The sequence below is a fragment of the Pezoporus flaviventris genome, unplaced genomic scaffold, assembly GCF_033815535.1.
Source record: "Pezoporus flaviventris isolate CSIRO_AGI_PZ_B2104156 unplaced genomic scaffold, CSIRO_AGI_Pfla_v1 ptg000007l, whole genome shotgun sequence".
Classification (NCBI taxonomy): Eukaryota; Metazoa; Chordata; class Aves; order Psittaciformes; family Psittacidae; genus Pezoporus; species Pezoporus flaviventris.
The window spans coordinates 90,722,744-90,749,597 of record NW_026892555.1 but is presented as its reverse complement, the minus strand read 5'-3'; the positions used below and the strand labels follow the sequence as shown (position 1 = coordinate 90,749,597).

At 39.1% G+C, this 26,854-nt stretch overlaps 1 protein-coding gene and 1 long non-coding RNA gene across 3 annotated transcripts in view; one reads left to right on the top strand and one right to left on the bottom strand.

Moving 5' to 3' along the window:
* CAP2 (cyclase associated actin cytoskeleton regulatory protein 2) overlaps positions 1-20,422 on the top strand; it is a 68,276-nt gene extending 47,854 nt beyond the window's left edge. For both annotated transcript variants that reach the window (XM_061449506.1, XM_061449507.1), the window contains exons 8-13: positions 10,786-10,978; positions 11,817-11,992; positions 13,200-13,323; positions 13,548-13,630; positions 17,121-17,261; positions 18,821-20,422. In XM_061449506.1, the coding sequence (XP_061305490.1) occupies positions 10,786-10,978; positions 11,817-11,992; positions 13,200-13,323; positions 13,548-13,630; positions 17,121-17,261; positions 18,821-18,904 (801 nt within the window). In that variant the 3' untranslated portion in view covers positions 18,905-20,422. The remainder of the gene's footprint in view (positions 1-10,785; positions 10,979-11,816; positions 11,993-13,199; positions 13,324-13,547; positions 13,631-17,120; positions 17,262-18,820) is intronic.
* The window catches only part of LOC133267293 (uncharacterized), a 47,303-nt gene extending 23,066 nt beyond the window's left edge, over positions 1-24,237 (bottom strand). Inside the window, exons 1-2 of the long non-coding RNA XR_009742697.1 lie at positions 22,173-24,237; positions 10,095-10,144 (exon numbers count right to left, since the gene is read on the bottom strand). This is a non-coding gene — a long non-coding RNA (uncharacterized LOC133267293). The remainder of the gene's footprint in view (positions 1-10,094; positions 10,145-22,172) is intronic.
* Positions 24,238-26,854: the final 2,617 nt, after the last annotated feature.

Genomic DNA, 26,854 nt, shown 5'->3' with positions numbered 1-26,854 from the left:
TGCTGATGGGTACTGGTAAGTCTTACTCAGAAGTGTAACTGTTGCAAATTATATTTGACTGGTCTTATACTCATCTTTCTATTTCCCATTCTTTCCCATAATTCTCATTTTATCTTATACCCATTTCTATTTCCTGTTATTTCCCATTCATCTTTCTGTTTATCCATCGCATCTTTTTATTTGCCTCTCTTCAGTTTTGCAAAAAATTGCTGAATACAAATCCGGGTGTGAGTTGTTAATATTAAGCATAGCTTCCTGCCAGCAGCGCTCATTCCATCATGAGTGATAAGCCCATTACAGCATCTGAAGTATTGATTTCGCTCATTTCAGATATCACTCAGATCTGGAAGTTGACTTGGAAGTATGGCTCATTTAAATTATCATTCATATAATGTATGTCAGAAATATTAAATTCAATTACTAACACATTGTTATGGATGTATATTTTTTTAAAGTTTTACTTCATGTAAAATTACATGGGGTTTTCACTTCATGATTTATTTCATGTTTTACTTCATAATTCTATGTGAATTTAAGGAAATTAGAATCCATCAAATTAGCAGGTTGTTTAAATAGCTTGTTGTTTAAATGTTGTTTAAATATTTCTGTGAAGCTTGGTAACAGATATATTTAAGAAAGCAAGAGTTACCCAAGTGATAATTTCATTTTTATTATACATTTTAAAGCGAGAGTGAAAGTTGCAGATTCATGCTGTGTGAAGTGAAGCATAAAGGTCTGCAGAATCAGGGCCTAGACAGAAATAGATATAAAAGCTGTAGATATATGCCAGACACAGTTGTTAATCATTGCGCACAGCAGCTTCTACTTACATGCATAAAAGAAAAAAGCAGGCATTTGGCAAAGCATTAAGAAAGTGGCACATTTATGAAAGGGAAAGGTTGATGCAGAAATGCTGTTTTACTGGAAAGAGAGAAAGAAAGTCAGGTTTTGGCCTATATAAAAGATATGAAAGTACATTATACCGATAGTTTACCCTTCACAGCTGCAGAAGTCAACAGAGCATTGCTTGAAGCTTTATATAAAAAGCTATTAAGTAACACATTTGGCTGTTTCTAAAGAGAGTAAAGAGTCAGGGAGAACAATAACTATTGCTTCTTTCAGAGCTGTATTCTCATAGCTTGAACTGCAACAAAACCCCAGGAGCATCTGTCTGCACGCAACTATGCTTGGTTTCCAAAAAGGAGGGGACAGGAGTTTTTAATGGGAAGTTGGCCTCTTTACCTATAGGTTCTGTATGCAATGGTGCACATGGTTCTGGCCATGCTTTATGGCAGTATCCCAAAGCTGTGCCCTCCTGTACCCTTCCATCAAGCTGCACAGGGCAGCTGCAGTTAACCTTGGAACAGATCAGTAGTGCATACAGTAAAGTGTTTCTGGCTCTGGCAGTAAGCACGCAGGCAGACATTTTACAAGAAAGTGAAAGAAATGTCTTAATAAATTACAAGACAGACATTAAAACAGATGCAAAAGCTTGAAATAATAGCTAAGCAGTAGGCTCTGGCAATAATGGTTACCTCTATCAGCTTCATAATAAATTTATGATAAAAGCAGATGCTTACAGATCTTTGAATCTAGCACAATGCTTTCTTCTTATTCACTTTGGAGTGAATAAGGTGTGTGACAATATTTTACCACTTGAGAACATTGAAATGTGTGGGAATGTGTGAGGAGAAAGCCAAGAAATCAGTGGTGTTAAGGACCTTGAGACCTTTGTGTATCAGAGCATGTTTTGCTACCGTATGAAGTAGTGGTACAAAAATGGGCCTTATGTAAATTACAGGCATTTCAAGACATGATGGATACAGTTAGGGTATTTGTTGGTACAGTGCTCACAGAAGAAAACTAAATATTTAAAGCATGTATGTTTGTGAGGAGGATTGTCCCAGAGAGTAAAAGGTTCCATTCTGTATTTTCACCATGATCTGAAGTATTCATTTCCATTAACTGGTTGTAGATATGTCAGAAAACGTATGCTTGTCAGTGGAAGTCAGATGGATCTACAGTATTTCCTTAAGTGTAATTTTGTAGCTCATTACATTATATATGATCCACCTTCTGCCACACATACCCTGTGGTGAGTGGCAGCTCACTATACTCACTATGCTCACTAAATCTCAAGTTAGCCATCCTGAAAATGGGAACAGCAGCAATTACCAACCTAATGGAAATTTGCAGATTTTAATTTGCTACCAGATACAATATTCTCAGATGTCAATGAGTCCTATGCAAAAGCTGTTATTATAATGAAATGTTTTAAATGCCCAGTGTAGCATCTTACCCATGCAGCAACTGTCATTTTTTTTGCTACAACTTTCTGACTTCACATGAAATCTACATCTGTAACAGTAATCTGTGTCTTTTTTCAGCTCTTACTGATAAACAGCAAGTGCCCTGTCTTTTTGTTTGCTTGTTTTGGGTTTTTTTTGCCTACAGAAGAGACTCTATTGAAGCATGGCTCTTTTTTCCCCCTCTGCTGTTTTTTGGTGGTCCAAAGAAATGAACAGCTGTAATATAAGTTCGCAAGAATGCCTAATAAAAGTTTGTTTGCTACAAGGACTGCATGAGTAAGCTGGAGGAAGTGAAACTTTTGCTCCTATTTCTGCAGGTTAACTTTTCGGCAAGAAAACAACCAGTGATAATGGGTGATTGCTGTAGTTTCCTGTACATCAAATAAGTGTTAAGAAACAAATCTTGCTCAAGGATAATTGTCTGAATGTTTCTGTCAGTTGCAGGTAGATCTGTAGTTAGATTCTTTGTATACAATAGACATTTTAGAACAAATTTTGCCAGCAGGATTTTTTACAAAGAGGAAATATTTACAAACTAGCAGTGAACTTCATTATAGTGTTTAGTTTCTAATTTCACTCAAGTGACAAATGTCTCCCCCTCTTTAAAAATCAAAATAAATTCTTAGGTGGAAGTCTGCATCTTTATATCTCAGAAGCAGCTGAGATTTATTTATATCCTGTTCCCATTTAAGCCAATACAGTATCTTCCAGTCTTTTTTTTCCTGAAACATCTTTTAGAAACATTGCTAACTCATTAGATAGCACTCTAAAAACACTTTTTAAAAACTGAAATTCTCCACAGGCTGCACACCAAGAAGCACCATCCTAATTCCTACGTTAGCGTAATTGAGTAATTTATACTAGTTGTCAGTACAAACTTTGGCCGTTTCATTCTAAATAATCACCTCCAGGCATTTTCTTACAAAATGGCCCTGTCTCCCTCCTGTACTACCAAAATATTTCCCAGAAATACATCATCTCACTACATAGTGAGGTGAACAAGCTGCAAAAGACCAACTTGTGCAGGCAAAAGCCTCCTATTATCCTTCCAGTATCTCTTCTCTGCTATATTTAGTTTGACCCACTTACCAAGCAGCCACTGTCTGAGCCACCTCACTAAAGCTAAAGGTCAAAACTGTAGTGCCAAATTCCAGCCACAGCCACAACTGCACTCCCAGGGGCCTTACTCAGATAGAAGTAAGGGCAGCACAGATGTACTGATTTAAATGCCTGTATCTTGGATAAGATGCAGACATTTTCAGAGTGGTCAGTTTTTCTTAGTCATAGCCTTTCCTCTCTTTTTCTGTCCCCTTCCATTCCTTTCTCTATTTCCATATACTTTTTACTTGAAAAGTTTGCATCCTTTAACCTCTGCTGTTTCTTTCTCAGACAATAGGCAATGCTCAGGTTTTTGGTACACTGTCAATTAAGAAACTGGCCATCCTGGCAACTCTGCAATAGTTGCCTCTTTGGTGGAGACTGCCTCAATTATATCCAAGTCCCTTTGAAAGAAAGCAGTTTTACTCCCTTACCCCAACAATGGCTGACAATGTTTGTCTTTACTGGGTATCAACAGTGTCCTTTTAACATCACTACCAAACACCATTCAGATGCATTAAGGGAGAACCTAGGAGAGGCTTGTTTGACAACAGCTGTCAAATGCAACCTGACCTGTAACATAATGCAGCCTAGTTCCAGCAGAAAAGGAGAATTGCAAGTATGTAAAATAGATAAAAAAGGAAGAGATACATCTATTAAAACTTTATTATATTGCTAAAGGGATTGATCTTCTTTTTACTGAATGTTTATGTAACTAAAAGATGCTTTAATGTGTCTGTCGGAGTACATTACTTGTTGACAATTACATTATCAGTTCTCAAATGATTTAGAAGACCTTGGCTGTGTAAAACATTGAGTAACTGTGAAGATGTAAGCACCATTTTAAATCCTGAACAGGTGATAAATGGCAGAAGGCTTCAAAGTTTGAAAACTCAAAAGATAAATAATTCTCCTGAGGCCCGGTAACTAGAAAAGAGCTTGGCCTGGTTTTTGTGGTTTTGTGTTTTAACTCACAAAGATTACAGGCCCTGTAAGTCAGCTGTTTCATCTACTAAATTGCAGATCTCAGGGCAGCATAACCCCTTGCAGACAGGTGGCTTAAATACGGTAGGTAATAGAACTGTTGTGCTAAGCTACTTTTACAGAAAAAAAAACCACCTTAACAAGAGCTCTGTGCCCCTGAGTCACAGTCCACCTGTTCCCAGAGGTTGATATGTGATATTTTGAGCTTCATGATTCTTCTCTTTGGCTGTGCATATGTATGAAAAGAACAATACAGAATGCTGTAATCATTTGAGGTGTGAAACTAGGATTACTGTAAAGGGGGAGAGAGAGAAACCAGGGGTATCTTTTTTTTTTGAGAAGAATTTAGTTCCCATTAGGATTCCTGTTCATCTGCTCCCATGAAAAGGCGGCTTTTCAATAAATTAAGAAAGGGATTTTATGCCTCGGTCTAAGCCACCTGTTACCTCAGCCACAAACAGATACTTCCCTCTTAATAGGAATGACTAATAAAATAGGTACTATATATTACACACATGCATATGTAATATATTTTTATGCATTATAAGAGATTATTATAATCTGTTTGTCTTGAGTAAAAATTACCATTGCTGCTACAAGAAATGTATATTCATTCAAATACTGCTGAGCAGGTTCCCACCACAAGGACTTTGCTCCCCCAGTTTCTGTACTGCACTGTTTCAGACTAAAACTGGATAAACATAGAGGAACATCGCAGGTGTTTGTATAGGGCCTGGCACATAAGTCCCTCATATCCCCAGAGATTCAAGCTTCTGAGTAGGGCTCCATGTTGCTACAATACTACAAATATAGTAACAGTGACACAGAAGGCTAACCCAGGGAATTGTTCAGCAAGCCTGGCTCAGGGAATAGTAATATCTGTGATAAGACATCAAAAGAAATTCTTACTGTTTCTCAGTAGCTGAGTTTAGACCTAAAGACATGTCAAGCTGCATATGGCCATCAAAATTTATTGTCTGTATGGCATTCAGAGCACTTGTGTTACGTACAAACAGCATTTTATTTCTCTAACAAACAAGACTGGCTGTTGCCCTGCGATCCAGGGAAAGCCTTTAGGAGAAGTGTGCTGTAACATGGCTCAGCTTCTCAGAAACAAAGGGCTTCACTCATCTTTACTGTAATTTCAAGGGAATTAAATGAGATCCAAAATAGATGATTTTTAACAGCCAGCTGCCTTAACACAAACACTCATTTCTTTCTTCCAGTGAGCCAGCTAGGTAGTCAGCAAAGAAGAAGAGTACCCTTCTGCCAGTTGTACAAGATAAAGATAGAAATACAACATATTTTGAGGCTGTACTGCAACCTTGCAAACCCTTCTACAGTGATAATAAACATTAGAGAAGAGAAACAGTACACATCTATCAGATCCAGCTCCATGAGCTGCTTCAAACACTGTCACTACAGGAAGCTACTGAGCCACAGCCAATGGGAGTCCCTTGGGCCCCTCTGCAGGTGGTTCTGGGCTATCCAGCAAGGAGCAAACCCTGACCTGTTCCTGTCTCCCCCTTCAGAACATGGTTTAGTTGGAGGCTGAAGACAGTTTTTTTCCCTGGGAGGAAATTTCTGGCATGCTCCATCCCCCACAGATCTGTAACTACATGGCCACAGGAGCCGCATCTCCTGTTCTTGATAGGACCTTACTCAGAGAATTACATTTCCCCATATCAGAAAGCTCCAGGAGCAAGGTTTAAAGCACATCAAGTGCTATGATACACTATGATACACTATGATACAAAGCCAGCAGGTTAAAAGTTAATGGCTTATTTTTGTGTTACATTCTCACCAAGTAAGGCTGACGCTATCTATTCCCCTGATAATTTCTACAAGTGGCATATTTGAAAACGATGGAAAAATGGCCGTACCAACATGTTAATGGGAGCTGTTGGCTATCAGCATAACTTGAGGTGATGTCTATAGACACCACAGCACTGAAAGCAGCAGCTGTTACCAAGGCAAACAGCTGAAATAAAAGGAAGAAAAGCAGCTTGCAAATAACCGCCTCCGCTAGTCCAAATGACTCTTAACACTCTTTGTATAAAGATACGCTGTTGTTAACATCTGCTTGAAGTTAATCTGAAGAGTTGTTTGCAGATAGCAAAGCTGGTAAGCACCTGCTGCTTTAGGATAGATGAACTTTTGTGGGCATATAACATGCTATTTTATTCCCAGCAGCTCTCACAAACACCACTCTATAAAGAACAGAAATGAATGGACTTTGTAAAGGGCACTCTAGTTGAAATTGAACAGGACTATATACAAGTATTACCAGATACCAGAATAGTCTGAGTCTGGTTCAGAAATATTCTAGAGCCTGAGGATCTAAGTGGTCTTAGAAGGGTGACTAAGGAAAGCAAACCAATTGCTAGTGACTTAGGTTGCCTAAGTCACTAGATTCTAGAGCCTGAGGATCTAAGTGGTCTTAGAAGGGTGACTAAGGAAAGCAAACCAATTGCTAGTGACTTAGGTTGGTAACTTGAAGGTCTATGTAGTAATAAAAGTCAAAACTAATGAAAAAAGAAAGTTCCTGGAACTGCTTCACTGGGCTGACTTGCAAAATGCCCTTTAGCATCAGCGTGTTTGAGTGCAGCACAGGTCCCATCTTTATGGCATGCAGGGAATGCAAGAAGTGCAACATATTTTCTGCATTTCCAGTTTTTTGTGCTTTCTGTCCCCTTGTTAGAGTGTCCCTGAGTCACTCTTCCCATAAAGAATTCCACCTCATTTGAACATTTGTTTGATTTCAGTCAGGTAGATCAAAATGGCAAAGAAAAGGTGACAAAAGCCACAGTTGGACTGAACCCCCCTTTAAAGGACGTCTCTGTATGCCCTCTCATTAGTGAAACTTGTCCGTATTTTCCATGCCATTCTGTTTCAATGGGGAATTGTCCTACTGGATGTGCCCATGCTATAATATGGTAGCTCTACAGTGGACCAATTAGTCCCTGCCTGTACTTTGGCAAACTTTTTTGCCTTGATTTATCCTTCAATTTTGCCTTAGCCTAATTTATGACTGAAACTGTTTCCAGTTTCCAGAATGGCTGTAAATATTCAGACAACAATTGAAGGTGCTGTGATACAGTATATGTTAGTTTGTGTACCTGTAGCTCAGGTCATAAACTAAACAAGAATTTGTCATACAGGACAACAGTTAACAACAGCAGTTCAGTCCATTTCTTATTTCTGTGACTGCCCACAATTAGGAGGAAAAGTGCGAAGGGTGACTGAATCCCACGCATATCTTCTGAGACCTTGTGACATTTCCTGTGTTCTTAATTAGATCTCATCATCTTTTGAGCTTAGCGGAGCTAGCCACTGAGTTTGGTGGAGGGACCAGGCATTTAAGGGAAAGAGGAGGAAGCATCAGTGAAAGGGATGAATTTTTTTCCTACTCTTGAAACTCACTCAAAGGACTAGAATGTCTTCACTCCTTGGGTCAAGAACTGAGATTTTTTACTAGAGTCGTCTTTTAATCAGTATTGCTTTGGAAGGGAAAGATGCTTCTATTTTCCCAGATTACTTCCCACCTCTGCTCTTTCTTGAAAAGTTAAGACCATTCTTCGGTCATACAAAACCATGTCCAAGCTTGATTGATGTATTTAAAATCCTTCCTTTCTGTCTGTACTTTCACAAGATAGTTCTTTTGGAGGTTTGGGAGAGAGATCATCCAATTACAAAGATAAATCCCTCTGAGTTTTACTTTCCCTCAGTTACACAGACATTCCCATACTTTCACTGCCATTTGGGACGCTGACTTTGAAGCACTATTCATCAAGATCAGCTGGGCCTGGAGTCTCCTGCATGATCTGTGATGGTCTTCCATTTGACACTCTAAGCAAAGAGACTGGCAGAGTGACCCACCACTCCATGTTGTACACACAATACCCAGATAACTTCTACATCTTTTTTTTCTCTAATGCATCTTTGCAGCCTTTCCAGAATTTAATTGGTAGTAGTTCCAAATGAATATGGGAGTCTTACACACACAAGTTTCTAGAAAATCAGAGCACTATATTTATGCAGGTGGCAGCAATAAGCTATGTTTGGGAAATCAGATGTCAACTTCGAATTCGGGAAATCAGATTTTTATCTCAGACTATAAGTTATTAACCACTACCACTACTCCTCCTATAAAGCATACACTGTACTGGGAACAATGAGTGCCATTTCTGAGTATCCTGAGTATTTTGAAAAGCCCTGCAAATGCAATGTTCAGAATCCTGGATAACCAGGACAAAGTGGATTCAGTTGCTATGGTTGCAGGCAACAGATAGGGAAGATCTCTATTGCACCTCAGACAGCAACAACTGATTGTGCCACTAAATTCACTTATATTCTTTTGGGGTTTTTTATTATAATAATTCACAGTTGTGCTGACTCTGCTGCAGGTAACATTACTGGCATTAGCAGAGGCAGAAAGACCAGCACTGTAATTTGAAAGCCCAGTGAATAAGTTGTTCCTAGCCTAAAACAATGACCTACGACTACTAACTATGTAAGCAGAAACACTCTGAGTTAAATGTATCCATGCAACAATGAAATGTGACTAAAAGCAATCCCAATCAGTTCCGGTACAGCTTGACAATAAATGATAATCAGTTCCAAAAGGGGATTCTTCTTATATGTTTATAATTGATCAAAAAGATTTACTAACATAGAAGAGAGCTCATTCCAGAAACAATAAAACTGTACCACTACACCGATTAAATTACTCACCAAAGTACCGGGAATTCAACAGTCTTTTTAGTGCAGTGCAGTTTTAATGTCACTTATGTGGCAAAGAATTTTGCTATGTATTCATCACTAACATATTCCATAAACAGCTCCTTCAAATGCAACAGTATTTATATGCTGAAGATGTTATGTGCCAAAAGGGGGCGTACATTAAGAGGTTAACTAATATTATTCTTTTTCCATCCTACTCTAATTAGGGTCATAATGATTAAGAGGTTTGAAGGCAGTTACTTACTCAAATGTGCCAAGCTTTCTTTTTCTTTTTTTCTTTTTTCTTTTTTTGACATAAATATAAGAGTATGTGTGAAGAATAAAACCACAAAGAGCATGTTCACCTCAGGCCCCTTCCCATTATCAGTTTGGGATCACAGGCCAGAACAAGTTTACTTTTTAAAAAATAGCTACAGTTTTCACTCATGTGAGATGTATGAACCAGATGGATACTTTGCTGTTTCAGTTTAGCGAAAAGCAGAAAGGAATGGCATCATCAGTGGTTAAATATATCCTCTGAGTCCAGTTAAGCAGTATCTATTTACAGTATAGATTACCAGGGATGCACAACCTGTGTCTCTTAACAAAGGGAGACAATTAGTCACTGACATTTTCCCATTGTATCCGCCCACCTAATATATATGTACTGGTGTAGTGCAGAATGTCTGTATAGCCATCTAAATGCGTCAGAGCCAATCTAATTTTTCACAACAGTTCTTTTAAAAGAGTCACTGATCCACTGTAGAGAGGTGGGATCAGAGTGACACTCAGTGGCAAGAGAGAAAAAGTGATTCTCAGTTTCTCAGTTCTATCTAACATATTACTAGGATGCATAAAATTTTAATCAGATCATTATTCGTATTTTCTGCCCATTTGATATTATTCTATGTAAGCATTATAATTCAGACCTAAAGATGTACTTTTGATTATGCAAACTGAAAGAAAGATTGGATTATTTACTTTACCAAGGCTGCCCTCACTCATAACTTGTGTGCTGTGATCTCCTGCAACTGAAAAAAAGAAAAATGAATTTGAGAAATTGAACTAATATCTCAAAAAACGAATTTCAGAAATGAGACTTGAATCACCACAGTTTTACATTCTGTTGTATATGAAGCTTTGCAGATGACTGGAACAGTCTGAAGAACAACATTTTACATCTTGCCTACAATGTAGCATGCTGCATATGTATGCATGACAGTTCATGACCCTCACAGTTATTTGGGTTAGATCAAAACATTTTCTGTATGTTTCTGAAAGCAGACTAAGCTATTGCTAAGTGGATTTGGTATCTGAAAAAAAGGGAGACATTTTCCCTTTCATGTAAGAAAACACTGGAATAAATTATGGAATCTTTACTATTAAAGACTTCTAACATCAGTCTTGACAACTATTTTGAGAAATATTTTAGGTAGAGTAGCTCTGCAGTAAGATAGTGCTGTGGACTGTCTAGTCCTTCCAGCCTTGCCTGCTTGGGAGCAGGGGAAGATTCACAGTATTATGTCTGATTGTGGTGCCAGCAATTCTTCTGAGCCAGCAGCTGCCTAGAGTCAGTCAAACTCACAGCATTCAAGGATGCTAGTAAATAAGAGTTATCATAATACAATGTTCCTTGAAACACTGTAAAATAATTTCCATCTATCTCAAACAGGGTCCTGTAGCATCATCCATGTCTATGCGGTCTGTTCTAACAAGCAGCTCCTGCCTCTCCCCACCACCACCACCACCACCGCCACCACCTGGACCTCCCCCCATCTTCGATACAGAAACTGTAAAGGATGAAGGAACTGCATCTCGTTCCGCCCTATTTGCACAGCTTAACCAGGGAGAGGCAATTACCAAAGGTCAGGAGAAATCAAATTTTGGTCCATGAGTCAAACTACCTCAAGAGCTGCCATATGTATTAACCTAACTTCCACTGCATTTTTAAATTACATTTGAGCAACTTCTGATGCTTCCAGGGAGTCTGATGAATGAGACTGCATACCAAAACCTCCTTCAGGAACAACAGCACCCAAATACATTAACACGCCTGAAATTCACACCATGTATTTAGAAGTATCCTTTAAATTTTAAGGCAGCAAAGCTGGACATCTTCAATCTCCAGTAGCTGGTGAACCTCTAAGCTGCAATTGCAATAAAAATTTATCCCCCTTTCTGATTCACATTCAGTGTCCCAGCCTGTGGCACAATGTGTTAAATGCTAGGTGAAAAGGTATGGCTCATAGATCAGCATGGACTACAATAATAAAGCTTTTTGTAATAACACTGGACAGTTGTACCTACAGTGGATGGCTGTGATTTTAACTACATAGGATTGATATATCTGCCTTTAATGCTGCAGGGATATGTCAAATACTGTCATAAATTGGAAAAAAGAATCTCATTTTTATGGATGAAAAGTATGATATAACAAGCTCTCAGAGCTCACTACAGAGAGGGATTAGAAGACATTGTGGCATTTCCTGTTATACCTCATACACAGAAAAAGAGGTTTTATAGAAACTGCTAAAAATGTAGGCAGTTACACTTTAGATCATTACCCAGACAACCTTGAGGAAATGAAGAATTTAAATTCACAGAGTAATTTAACACAATTACAAATGAACCCTTCCTGCTTAAATATGAACACCCTTAGGACTGGAAAACAGACTCTCCTTCATAAACATCCTTTCTTTTTAGGGCTTCGGCATGTTTCTGATGACCAGAAGACTCACAAGAACCCCAGCCTACGTGCCCAAGGTCCATCTGTTCGTTCTCCAACAAAAAGCCATACTCCAAGTCCCACCTCTCCTAAGAATTCCCTGCAGCAGAGCCATGCCCCTGTCTTGGAGCTAGAGGGAAAGAAGTGGAGAGTGGTAAGTTCCAGTCACACCTCTAAACTGAAGCCTGCATGTTGCAAACTGGCTTGAGCACTGAAACGAGTTGCAAGAAGCTCTCCATAATCTAGGTGCAACAAGTCAAAGTTGCAGCTAAAATGGGCTGAGTCTCGCATTGCTCTGCCTTGCTACAGTTTAGATTTTACTATTCTGTAGCATCTAAAATTAATTCATTTGTCTCTGAAAATCATATGCTAATTCATCTGAAGAATACTGGAACCAGCATATAAATTCCTTGCAAAATCCTCTAGAAACAAGTCCAGTGGAGAACTCCAGTTAAAATCCCTTCTTACAGTCCATTTGTGCAAGTGAGAGATAAAGGTATTATCACAGAGCACTTTCTCCAGCTTTGTTAACCAATGGAATGACACATTTCTTTTTCATCACCCATTCCAAGCAAGTATGTCTTCCATGCTTAAAAGTCAAGAAGTGTTTTCCATTTGCTCAATCTACAGATGGAAAAGGTAGATTTGTTTAAAGTTTGGACGTTAATTTATAGGCATAAACCAAAGAATGTATGAGTGAAAATTCATGTGACTGTGTGGTTAAAAGAGGGGGAAAACAATACGCAGTTTAGTCATGAAGAAGTGTATACACACAGTGATTACTGGGGAACTCAGTTTGCATAAGGTACAGTCAGTTTGCCAGGGTTATGTTGCCTTACAGTTACAGTACTTGGAACTTCCCTTATGCATCCAGTCTTTCCTGGACATCCATGGAGTGTAAATTTCCTTTCGTGCTTCATAATGAAATGAAATTTCTTCACCTATTACTCTTTATTGTATATGGTAATGCCTGCACCAGTTCATAACACACTGTATAGATCATTTTATAACATTTGGGAGAACAAAAGCTTTCTCTGTTTTTCATGGTGATGGTCTAAATTGGGTGGGAGCCAAGCAACAGCTCTGTGAGTACATTTTTAAACTTTCTTTGCTACAAAATCAATGGATTTTGTCGTGGCTTATGCTAAATTCTTCAGTTCTGCAGCTCTAAAATATACTTTTGTCATCTAAGGGTGAATTAGGTGAAATACTCGGTCACCAAGCAGATAGCATTTTTAAGCCACAGGAAGGATATTACTCTGTTGTAACTGAAGATGCAATGACTCAAGGACAAGTTGTTCTAAATTCTGACTGTTAGCAAGTTAAAGACAACCAATTAAATAAACTTTCTTTTGAAATAGGAATATCAAGAGGATAAGAATGACCTGGTCATTACCAACACTGAACTCAAGCAAGTGGCCTACATTTTTAAGTGTAACAAATCTACACTTCAGATAAAAGGAAAAATCAATTCAATTACTATTGGTGAGTGGAGAGCTCAGCTGGGTTTTAAATGCTAGTCTTGAAAAAACTGAGTTCTGTGATTAATAATGCATCTGAATCATTCCGTTCACTGTAATGGATTGGTCATGTGAGTAAAGTCTCTCAGCTATGCAGTGCAAGACTGGGGATTTTCATAGTTAATGCAGCAGGTGTGCATATATTTGCTTTTATCTTGCCTTTCTTATTTATGACTGCTTTTATTTTAGACAACTGTAAAAAGTTTGGCCTTGTGTTTGACAACGTTGTGGGAATCGTGGAAGTGATCAACTCCAGGGATATTCAGATTCAGGTAAAGATCTATTTGAAAAAACAAAGATAGAGAACAAGCAGGCAAAAAGTAAAGCCCAACATGTAGCTACAAGAGATTTTAAAAACTCATGGGAGCACAACAAAAACAAGAGATTCATTCAAATATATCTTTATATGCATTAAATTTTGATGATCTATTCAGAAAATGCCTATTGACCTTCACTGAGCAAACCTCCCTTAGCCCAGTCCCTTCCGGTTCCAGTGAAGCTGAGATATCTGTATACACTATAAGAACTGTTACTTCTGGCCCTAATTTTCTTGCTTGCACGCTAAACAATTCCTAATACTTGAAAGTTCAGTGGTACTTACGGAACAAATCCTGGCAGTTAGCTAATTGATTTCTAAGACTAGACGATGGTTACTTCTTTTTCTTACTCTCTCAGTGGAAATGCTGAGCTAGACTGTCAAAGGGCAACTAAATGACATAAAGTAAAAGTAGGTGCCATGGTTTCAAAAATCTCCCCTGCCAGTGATGTGACACATTACAAGAGTCTGAAATGTAGTCATTTACCTACAAATGGGCTATGAACCTCTACTGATTTTGTCTTTGATAACTGGTAAACAAAGCTTCATCAAAGATCATCTTCCTTGGGGTTCTCATGAAAAGAAGATACATGTATTTTAAATCCACACGTTGCCCTCCCTACTGGGGACACTTGCCTCATCCAAAACAGAGCAATCATCTCATTCCAAAAACGTCTAACTATACATGCTTTAATACTGGGTTGTGTCCAAGATACATGACCTAGTCTCAACGGGGACTTTAGGATGTATTCTTTCAAGTGAAAAAGAAATGAGATGTTTATTAAATGATATCAAACTGCTGGTCGTCAAAGTGAGGTCTTTTGCTTAAAAGGTTGTGCCTGCTGTATGACATTACATGTGGACAGTCCTGCTCCATACTTCAGAAATGCTTATCACAGCCACCACATGGAACAATGGGAAGATACTTCTTCATATTTTGAACCTCATGCAAATGGCTGATGTTGCTACTAGCTGTGCATCATCTGCTGAACTGTAATAAGCAGTTTTATTCATGATCCCTATATGACTTCTTATGGCAGAGGCAGTTAGTTAAAGATCCCAGGCATCTATTTGAGTGCTTTTTAAAATAGATTTTTTTTATCATTACCTCTAAAACTATTCATGAGAGCTGAAAAATTCATATATAATGAATAGTGAAACCACAGCTTGCTAATACTCAAATAAAATGGAAATATTTTTTCTGAGAATCCAAGTTCTTTTGATTAGCAGGTTCTATGAATATTACATAAAGCTTCTATGCCATAGAGTGGAGTTCCACTTAAGAAGGCAGAGTCTGGCTACATGCAGTATGCCACTTGAAGCAGGCAGTTTCTGTTGGGTTTGAGTATGACAAGTGCTGACCACCTCAATTTTCTCAATATTTTGAAGACCTGGTCTTATAATTTCCAAATGCATGATAAGTTAATGCAACAAATCTCAGTAAGTTCATCCTACAGATTTTGCTATAGGTACTTCAGTGCCATATTGCTTGGCTCTCCTTTCATTTATTACTCTCATTTGTTATTATACTTTCATGGTATTTCTTGCCAGATGTTTGCAAATTTTTTTAAACACACCCTCCTTTTGTTCTCAATTACATGAGAACCCATTAAAGACAAGACAGTTTAAGATGCATTGATCCACTACATAGATCAGGATCAGGGTGAGATGCAAGAGAACAGACCACTTGTTCTTTGGTTACTGTCACATGTAAGGAACTGAAACTGAAAATATATTCTTACCTTGAATGATGTGAGACACTTTTTCATTAACAAGTACATACCTATCAAACGCTGTTAGTGGTTTATGGCTTGGAGTAACCTCAGCCTTTTTGATGCATTGTCCATAGTATGTTGCTGTCCCTGCTTAGAGAGGGCAGGAGAAGAGGAAGGAATTGTTACTGACAACCAGCCAGTTAGGCAGTCAGCCATGAAAAAACCTTTTTATCCATAGAACTGTAAACGAGAAGGTATCTTTTTCCCCTCAGGTAAATCTTGTGCTTGCTTTTAAAGTGACATAAGAAATACCTTTAGGGATTTAATTAAATTGATCTCAGTACATTTTCAGAACTGTAGCTTGCCTGAAGGATATAAAACCCATTTCCTACTTTATGCTGTAAAACCTGAAAAGCTTTGAAGTCTTTAGAACATACTACAAATCACTTGTTGAATACTGCTGTATGCTGGGATCTTTCATTTGCCCATACAGGGTTGGAGCTGACATGTTTGATTTCTTAACCAGTTCTCACTGATGAGGATGGTGAACACGGCCTAAACATCAGCACAAAAGTGTCACTGAAATTAGACAGAATCAGGCAAGCGCTTCCATCAAATGGAACATTAAAAGCTTGCTGTATATAAGTTTGCTGTTGTGTATAGATCTGTTACCACCACCAAGAATTTTCACCATGTCTAACAAATGAAATATAAGCATCATGCAGGCAGCTGACACACAGATCAGATGTGTGCAGATTAATTTGCCGATGACACCAAGCTATGTGGTTCAGTTGATACGCTGGAGGGAAGGAATGCCATCCAGAGGGACCTGGACATGCTTGTGAGGTGGGCTGATGCCAGCCTTATGAAGTTTAACCATGCCAAGTGCAAGGGCCTACACCTGGGTCGAAGCAATTCCAAGCACAGCTAAAGGTTGGGCAGAGAAGAGATGCAGAGCAGCCCTGCAGAGAAGGACTTGGGGGTGTTGGTCGATGAGGAACTTAACATGAGCCAGCTTCAGTGTTCGCTCGCCACCCAGAAAGCCAACTGTATCCTGGGCTGCATCAAAAGGAGTGTGACCAGCAGGTCGAAGGAGGTGATCCTGCCCCTCTACTCTGCTCTCATGAGACCTCACGTGGAGTACTGTGTGGAGTTCTGGTGTCCTCAACATAAAAAGGACATGGAACTGTTGGAACAAGTCCAGAGGAGGGCCATAAGGATGATCAGGGGACTGGAGCACTTCTCGTATGAAGACAGGCTGAGGAAGTTGGGGCTGTTCAGCCTGGAGAAGAGAAGGTTGCATAGAGACCTCATAGCAGCCTTCCAGTATCTGAAGGGGGCCTATAGGAATGCTGGGAAGGGACTCTTCATTAGGGACTGTAGTGACAGGACAAGGGGTAACAGGTTAAAACTTAAACAGGGGAAGTTTAGATTGTATATAAGGACAAAGTTCTTTACTGTGAGGGTGGTGGGGCACTGGAATGGGTTGCCCAAGGAAGTTGTGAGTACTCCATCCCTGGAAGTGTTCAAGGCCAGGTTGGACAGAGCCTTGGGTGAGATGGTTTAGTGTGAGGTGTCCCTGCCCATGGCAGGGGGGTTGGAACTAGATGATCTTAAGGTCCTTTCCAACCCTAACTATTCTATGATTCTATGATTCAGGCAATGAGAATTTTATTAACATCATCTTTGTGTGCATTTCAAGTTTGATACTAAGTAGATTTTATTTTGCAGGTGATGGGGAAAGTGCCAACCATTTCTATTAACAAAACAGAGGGCTGCCACATCTACCTCAGTGAGGAATCATTAGATTGTGAGATTGTGAGTGCCAAGTCATCTGAAATGAATATCCTCATCCCCCAAGATGGTGATTATGTAAGTGAGATATTTTAAAGCTTTCCTCCCCCTTCCCCACCAGTCTTGGTAGTTAACAGCACTTAAAATGCTAGGAAATAGACTAATACACTACACATACCACATCACCAAATAATTATCTAACACAGTTGAATTTCTATGTACAGCTATCTCAGCTATCAGTGCAGGAAGAACTCCTCATTTTCTGGGGCATAAAGAAATTTCAAAGATCAGACATGATGTTCTTTATTTCCATTTTGATAGCTAATGCCTCCATCTCCTGTCCATTTAATTTTCTTTTTTGACATCTAATTTCCCAAAGAAACTCAATTCACACAAGAGCAGTCAAACCTGAAGGTGATGATGCTAAGATAACAAAGATAAATATAATACTACTACAGATTAAATAATACAATATACTTTTTTCTTTTTCCAGAGCTGTTGGTAGATGGCTAGCTTCTGTAGTACATCTTAGTATTTTTAACATACATCCTTAAAAGACACTTAAACACGTGCATTTTCCTGGCTCCTTTTCTGTTCTAATAAGATTTTCATACTATGCCCACTGGCAGTTCTAGTAAAGTCCTGCTCTGTCACTTCACACACTTGCAAGGGATCATGCAGGCAGAGGACACTTGTAATAGTTTCCTAGTTACCTCAATAGAGCAGTGTTGAAATTGCACTGAATTGCCATAGACAGAATTTAAATTTCTCCTTACTCTTTTGGGATGGAATTTTGTTTGGTAAAGGGGTTTAAGCTTTATAAAAGAAGACACGTATCAGAGAATTCTCACGCTCTGCATTTCCAAAAGTGACAGCTGGATGCCAGCTTCAGATAACTAAAAAGGGAATGATTTTCAGTGGGTGTATATTCACCTATTTCTTAAAAAAAAGTCCTTTTGACCAGTCTCACCTCAAATCACCATAACATTTGAAATTATTACCTATGGAAACACCTATTTGAGGTCTGAATTAAAAATAATACCCTTCTCTTCACATTGTTTTTTGTTTACTGGGAACAGAGAAAGACCCAACAACATCTCCCATCCTTTCACCAAATACACGGAATAGAAGGAGATTTTCTTAGATGTTCTGCTTCTGTTTGTGTACTCCACAAGGGATGCTGAATCTTTCAAAGTGTATAACACTTAAAATGATAGTTTATGTGTGTGTGTTATTTTATTCTTCCATATTGTAATATTGCTTTCATCCTTAAAATTAGATTCCTCACTAAATGTCCATATCTAAATCCTTCCTACTGTCTTCCAAACCAGCCACTGACGGAATCTAAAGTCATTTCTGAGGCTTATTTACTTAGTTGTTCGAAATAATGGTGTGAAAGGGATTATTGCAAAGTAGTACCCTAGCGAGGCTATTTGAAACTGGGTAGCAATAAGGCTTTTTTCCTGTGTGGCATTGTAAAATAGCTTCCTAGGGTAATGAAGAAAGCTTCTCTCTAATCCTGGCATGTCTGAGCTATCAATGCTTTCTCAGTCATGTAGCACTAATAGTATTCTGCCAGTTTTCATGAGGTATCCACTGTTTATTTAACCACCATTGTTGCTTTTGTTTCTTACCAGAAAGAATTTCCGGTTCCTGAACAGTTCAAGACAGCATGGGATGGATCTAAGTTGGTCACTGAACCTGCAGAGATTGTGGGTTAACTTTCCAATGCCATACAGCACTTGCTGACCGTGACCAGACCACAGCCAGCATGAACAAAGCAGTAATGTAAAGAACTAGAAATTAGCAGTAGCTCATACTGCTGTGATAGGCCTTCAAGCGTTAGCTCTGCATGCTAGAAACAATAACACATCTGGCACCCTTTTGTTAAGCATCCCAGTACTCTTCACGTTTCCACAGTTTGCATACATTTTTAATTCTCCATGATTTCATGTGAATGTAATAGACTAAAACCCCCACCCTCCAGTCATATCATTGGTTTGAAACACTGTATGCATTAAGCCAAAATACTGCATGATACACTTTGTTATCATCTTGCTTCAGTGCATTCCTTTTCATGTTTCTGCTAATCAAAAACATCATGAAGGCTTTAAGATGTTTATTTTTACCTATGAAGCAATTTCTGTATGATGCAGTAAAAATGCACCCCTAGAAAGTACGCAGTTCCTTGTAGTTCTGTGGCAATCATAATGGGGTTTGTTTTAAACAAGCAAAAAAAGGACAACTTTCAGCAATACATTTTGCTAATGGAAGATGAAAGAAAATCTGGTATTTTAATCAAACACTTTTCTAATACAGATATTTAGAAGATCCCTATGTGAAGTAAGATTATTATGGTCCACACAAACTTGCTGTTGCCTTCTCATTTCTTGCAAATTAGTAATTCTTTTTAACCTAAAACCTCATTTAAGCTAAAACCTCGTTTAAGCTAAAACCTCATTTAAGCTAAAACTTTGCAGCAAATCTCTTGAAGATTTTTTGCTCCTTGGATTTTTTTTTTAATTTTTTTTTGTGAGACAGTCTCTCATTCTTTAAAATTTCACACTGTATCTTGCATCCTATTCAGAAGCCTGAGGGAGGCGTCTATGTCAGGTACCAGCTAGTTTCCTTCTTAACAACATTGCTTTCAAATACTGCTCTTGTAGCTCATATTCATTTAAAATATCTTCCTGTTTATTCCTGTCTTTTGTAGGACTTTCTCAATTTCAAATATGCCCACAAAGCAAAGCCATACATTTATGTTGTACTAATTCTGAGCCCACATAAAGGGGTAATTTCCTCGTTAGCCCTTTGATGCTACTTTATAGTCCCTATTAGAGATGCTTTTTTAACAAAGGTGAGTGTTGTATACATTTGTACTATTTCAGCACATAGTATGAATAAAATTTTAACTATTTTAAAAGTCAGCTTATGTTTTTGATCACTAGTAATACTTTGTACCAGTGAGATGCTTGCAGAGCTAGTTACAAGCTAAATTTTGTGCCTAATTTACCTTGAAAAGTACGTTAATTCTTGAAGGGTTTTAAGTATATCTTTGATTGTAAACCCTATACAATGCAACTAGTAGTGCTCATTCTGTAAGGTTTTGCTATCATCTAATGTTTAATCTATGTGTATAATGTGTTTGCTTTAATACATACCATTTTTTCAACAGTAAACTTCTTATAAAATAAAAAGGAAAATGTACTTGTTTAAATACAAAGTTGTTCAGAGCTTGCTTCATTGCAGTGTTTGTCCTATCTGCTTCTTCCTTAAATGCTGTTTCAAAAGCTTGATTGAGGAAAACATAGCTCCTTCTCCCACTTCATTAAACATTTATCACTTTTGCTGCCATAAACCACCTGATGAACAGTGGGTATTCTGTACGCTAGCAGATAAACTTGAAGTTTTGTGCATATAACTTTGGTGACAGCCAGAGAATTGAGCTTTTTATGATTCTCACTTTTAGGTACACCTGTATCTTCCAAAGATTATGTCTAGGGAGATGATCTTTAAGGTGAATGTTTATAAAGTTAGCCTTCTATTTTTAGCTTTTCCCATTGTTTCCTTATATGGCTTTGGATGTGTCCCTCCTGTGTTAACAAACCACGAGTGATCAGCTCCCTATTTCACTTGGATGTGCTTCATATCTGAAAAATGGGCATCGCATACTTGTCATGATAAAATGATTATTGAAGGATTTTTTAATCCTTAAATCATCATCTGTTCTGTAAAATAATCTCATTCTGGAACACTCTGACCTGAAATCCTGACTTGTTTTGATGCAGCATCAAATAGGCATCAAGTCATTATGCATTAACAGGAAGGAAGCCACTTAATGCTTTGGAGGTGTGATGCAAAACAAGTGTCAAATGCTTGATGATAAACAGAAAACAGCAAGACAGTCATCAATCATTACATGGGCAGGTGATTTTAGTTCCTCATAGGGATTCAACTCCTCCCTCAACACCAGTGTGAAGGCCACTCTGAATCTTCTTTCAGATGTTTGAAAACAAACTCCCTTGTGGCTAGACATTCTCTCTACCACTCATGTTCCTGCAACATGCAAGACCCACATGCAATTTTTGACTGGTTTCTTTACAGGAAGAAGTCTTATGCAGTAACAGTGTGTGTCTGACAGTCTGAACACACCTGAGAACTTTTGTCAGAGGGCAGAGGTTTAAAAGATAAGGAAGAAGGCCTTGCAGGGCCAGACCCAAGGTAATTGCTTCAAGCGGAGAAAAGGCTAAGGTTAACAAGTCCATGTATTACTGGTCACCAGAAAAACAGGAAAGAGACTTTTAAAATATACAAATAGCTTTTATCCAGTATTTTTAGTCAGCCACATGACAAAAAATAATCTGTAACTAGCTGTCCATCACCCAGTAAAATACATGTAAAAGAGATTATTAAGTGTCCGAATGTGAAAAGCTTTTTCTGTTTTTCCTATGAAAAGCTTCAACAGATCTCATACTTTCTTAAATAGAACCTCTGTAAAAGTACTCATGAGTTACTCTCTACAAGTACCTCATGAATTTCAACAAGGGAAACTGCAAAGGCCTGCACCTGGGTAACAACAGCCCCATGCACCAGTGCATGCTGAAAGCTGTCCAGCTGAAGAGCAGCTCGGCAGAAAAAGACCTGAGAGTTGTGGTGGACACCAAGTTGAACATGAGCCAGTGATACGCACCTGTGGCAAGGAAGGCTGATTGTGTCCTGGGCTGCATAAGGAGAAGCACTGCCAGTAGGTCAAGGGAGGTGATCATTTCCTTCTACTCAACATCACTGAGGCCACATCTGGAGTGCTGTGTTCAGATCTGGGCTCCGCAGTACAAGAGAGACACGGAGATACTGAAGAGGGTCCAAGTGGAGGGCCATGATGATCAAGGGACTGGACCATCTCTCCTATGAGGAAAGGCTGAAATTGCTGGGGCTGTTCAGCCTGGAGAAGAAAAGGCTCAGGGGAGATCTGTTAATATGTATAAATACCTGAATGGAGAGTGCAAAGAGGACAGAGGCAGGCTCTTCCCAGTGGTGCCCAGTGACAGGACCAGAAGGACAAACTGAAATACAGAAGGTTCCCTTTGAACACCAGGAAACACTTTTTCACTGTGCAAGTAACCAAACACTGGCACGGGCTGCCCAGAGAGCTGGTGGAATCTCCCTCCTTGGAGACATTCAGAAGCTGTCTGGACATGGTCCAGGGCAACTTGCTGCTTGAGCAGAGGGCCTGGACAGACCAGATGACATCCAGAGGTCCCTGCCAACACTCTCTGTGATTCTGTGATCTTGCTTAGTTATTCAGAATATTGGTTACTAAGAATTAGTGGGAATTTGAAGTATTGAGGTAGTGACTCCATGTAGCCACGAGATGGCAGAAACCAGCTGAGACCCAGGCTCTCGCAAATCCTTACTGCTAAAAAACAAATGCTGGACTACCGTCTTTACACAGGACATGTATACTGTTAGTCAAAAAAATGTGAATTCTACTCTCTAAAAGTCACTATAAAACATTTAAGGATTACTTTGATTTTGAAAATACCATCTTGGTAAAGGAACAGGTTTGATTATGGTGAACAAGGAAGAAAGAAAACAATTATTTGTCACCAATGATTCATTTGATCTTTTGGTTTTTTGAACACTGCTGAACATGTTGATTAAAAGCACATTTAAAAAAAAATACGTGATTGAATTTAAAAGTAATATTTAACAGAGCTATTGAAGAAAAAGGAGTAAATAATTTCAAGCCTGTAGTTGAAAATCAGAAATCTTTTCAGGGTCCTAGAGCATTAAAAACTTGCTAAGGCTTCCCAGTATCATAGTTATTATCCAGACAAACCATTCTTGTTCTTACTCTCTTCTGAGTCCTCAGTATATCTCCATGAGTTCCTTCAGTGTTACTGTACTATGCGCATATTCATAAACCTGTGCATCACGTTTCTTTCCCAGAGATCAAGCATTAGTCCATTTGGAATCCTATTCAATACGCACCTTGAGTGCACTCTCCTGATGCACTGTTTAGCTGGGCTCCTTCTAAAATGTGGAAGCAGCTGCCCCTGGACAAATGGAGGCAATGTTCACTCAACTGCATGGTATGCCAAGAAGCAGAGCAGTTATCAAGAGCATACAAGACAGATTCTGTTCCCCTGCTGAAGGTGATATGAGCCCACTGCCATGAAAATATTACCCAGAAGTAGCTACTGTCCTCAGAAGGTGCCTATAAACAGGCTCCTGACATACAAAGCAGTCATCAGATAAAAATTGCAAATAACTCTCCCCAGGGAACACACTGACTACCAGAAAACAAGAACCTGCTGCTTCTTTATGGTTTAAACAATCCTGAAAAATCTTTTTGGGCACCAAATTTTTGTAGAAGAACAGAGAACCATACAATCACAGAAGAAGAGAATGGATTGGACTGGAAAGGACCTTAAGATCATCTAGTTCCAACCTCCCTGCCATGGGCAGGGATGCTTCACTCTAGACCTTATCACCCAAGGCTCTGTCCAACCTGGCCTTGAACACTGCCAGGGATGGAGCATTTACCACCTCCTTGGGCAACCCATTCCAGTGCCTCACCACCCTCACAGTAAATGCTCCCTACGCCACCAGCCAAAACTCAGGAGTGATCTTCTAGACTTAACCCTGCTTCCCTAAGTCTTGCTGCATGCCAAGGACCCTACCTGACCACCACTGACCACCAAAGACTTTCCTTCTCAAAAACCCTAGTCCCTGTGCTGCTTTAACAGAGACACACTCATATTTTCTCTTGGGGAACACTGAAGAATGTGATGGGGAGTCCAGTAATTGGTAAGGCTTCTGAGTGCCACACTCTTGAGGAAAGCTCTTTTCTAGTTACTCTTCATTCAAACCAGGTCAAGGTAAAAGGCAGATAAAGGTATCTACACACAACTCCCAAACCAGACAGTACTAGTAAACAGGCAACCACACTAAAATTCTATGTACCCTGCTCTTACCTTAAAGTGGAATAGTTCCTTTTTTTTCCTCCTGCTGATTTGCTATGGTCTGTTGATCAACTGTGACTACTAGGGCTCTTTTTTTCTGTCTGTATTACACTTAAAGTTGACATTAGAAAGAAAATGTGTTTCGGTAGACCTTTTAGAGACAGTCTCTCTTTCAAACTCCTTGGATGGATGAGACAGATCAGTTTCAGAGTGAAAGGCTAAATTTCATTTTGGGAGAGAGTTGTGCCATTTTTCTACATTGAAATACATTATGTTTTACTTTATATGTATGTAAAAGCATACATTTGGAGGTTTTGGCTCAAGTTTCATGTTCTGTACCTGGCTTCTTGCCCCAACAAGGGGTAAAGTTCTCACTCTTTGGTGACCCAGTCTGTATGTTTCATTAATGAAGAACCTCTTTAACCAACATTTGCATTTAGTTTCCCTCTGTACATGAACATACTTTACACACTTACATGGATACAAAAGTCTAAGTAGCATGAATATATGTAGGCTGCTGAGCACAACAATGATTAACCACTTTGAAATGATAAGAGGCAGCTGTTGATGAATGTCCAACAACTCTCATCCGAGGTCTCTTTAAAAGCACTCCTATTATTAGAACACTTCAGCATGATGCAGGAAATGTGATCTACATCCCCCAAGCAAAGGAAGGAATTGAATTTCAGTTTCATCCAGATGAATGCTTCACCTGTTCCTTGGTGTTAACATTTTATTGTTTAAAACCCTGCCACAAAAACAAGCAGCTAGAATGTGTATAAAAATGAGCTAAGATACATCTCTGTAGCCCTAAACACCACCTTGATTTACAGCAGACACGGATTCTACTACTTCCTAGTGACAACAAGAGATTCCCTGCTCAGGAGTGACAGATTTTCAGCATTACCTGTATTTAAAGAGCTTAAGATGGGATTCCAGATTCCCCTTAAACCATAACTATTGCAGTATCATCTTTTAGGTGCTTACCTCCCTCTTTTGATCTAGTTCAAAATATTTCCTCTTGCCTAAATCTCATTTCCAAAAAAGAGGTTGAATTTTCATCAACTGGTACAATGAACTACCTAAGATTATTTCCCTTTCTGACTTTGCTCGCAAGAGAAAGCAAACTAAAGTAGGGAGACGTAGGTGCTACAGAACACTAAGTATTCCCATAATTTGTGTGGCAACCTGACACAGCAACGAAATAAGACCTCTGAAAAGCTTATGTGAGTTCCCCATCTCTGGCAAGCCCTGTGGTTACAGCATCTGATACTATTAGATGCATCCCAGAACAGAATAATCTGAAAGCTTGCAGAATTTGTGAGTGTTTTGTGGATTATTTTTTTAAGGCAGAAGAACGAAAACCTAATGAACTGAAATATCTGGGTGTGAGGAAATACTACATTGTCTCAGCTACTTCTTAACTCCCTTGCTCCCTGTTGTCAGTGACTCCATTTCACCTGGAGTACAAGTGAAATGAACAGTGAGTTCTAACGGGTTATGCCTATTTAATGCTGCTGCTGACCCCAAAATTTACCTGTGACTGGCAACATTATATGAAGCCTGTGAAATCTTGCAATTGTACCTGGAGAAAAAAAGAAAAGCCTGACACTATTTGGTCCTGAAGGGTTTGTTGTGAAAACCTAATTAAAAAAAAAAATAAAAATAAATAGACTGTAGATGATGAAGGAAGAAGTGAAATAGTATAATGAAAAAAGCTCTGTTACATTACTTTTACTGTCAGTTTTCCAAGCTAGTTTTTCTACTAGGAGTTAATAGCTGCCTTAAGATCATGTTTTCTTCTACACACCTGTCTACCTTCCTTTTTTGATTCTTCATTGTTCTTCCTAACCATGCTAAAACTTCCTATGCTTCCCATTTACCCATTTTGATTTCACTGAGGCCTATGTTACAAAACACATGCTAGTGTAATTAGAACCATTTCTAACATAATGCATGCCAGTACCTAATGTAACTGCACTTAATTAAGATGGCAAGGGTTATTTGCCAAGCCTTTGTCAGTTCACCTTGTCTCTGTGGGAGACTCACTGTTTAGAAACTACTTCAGTTTTCAAATGAGATAGGGTTATATGGGAAAATAATATATTTTAATTTAATCTAACAGGGAGAGGGAGAAATTTTTGGGGGTTTTCAGCTTTGCTGATGACACCAAGCTGTGTCACCAAGCAGTGTTGTTCGGTTGATACGCTGGAGGGAAGGAATGCCAGTCAGAGGGACCTCGACACGCTTGTGAGGTGGGGTGATGCCAACCTTATGAAGTTTAACCATGCCAAGTGCAAGGTCCAACACCTGGGTCGGAGCAATCCCAGGCACAGCTACAGGTTGGGCAGAGAAGAGATTCAGAGCAGCCCTGCGGAGAAGGACTTGGGGGTGATGATTGATGAGAAAATGAACATAAGCTGGCAGTGTGCGCTTGCAGCCCAGAAAGCCAACCATATCCTGGGTTGCATCAAAAGGAGTGTGACCAGCAGGTCGAAGGAGGTGATCCTGCCCCTCTACTCTGCTGAGACCTCACTTGGAGTATTGTGTACAGTTCTAGTGTCCTCAACATAAAAGGACATGGAACTGTTGGAACAAGTCCAGAGGAGGGCCATGAGGATGACCAGGGGACTGGAGCACCTCCCGTATAAAGACAGGCTGAGAAAGTTGGTGCTGTTCAGTCTGGAGAAGAGAAGGCTGCGTGGA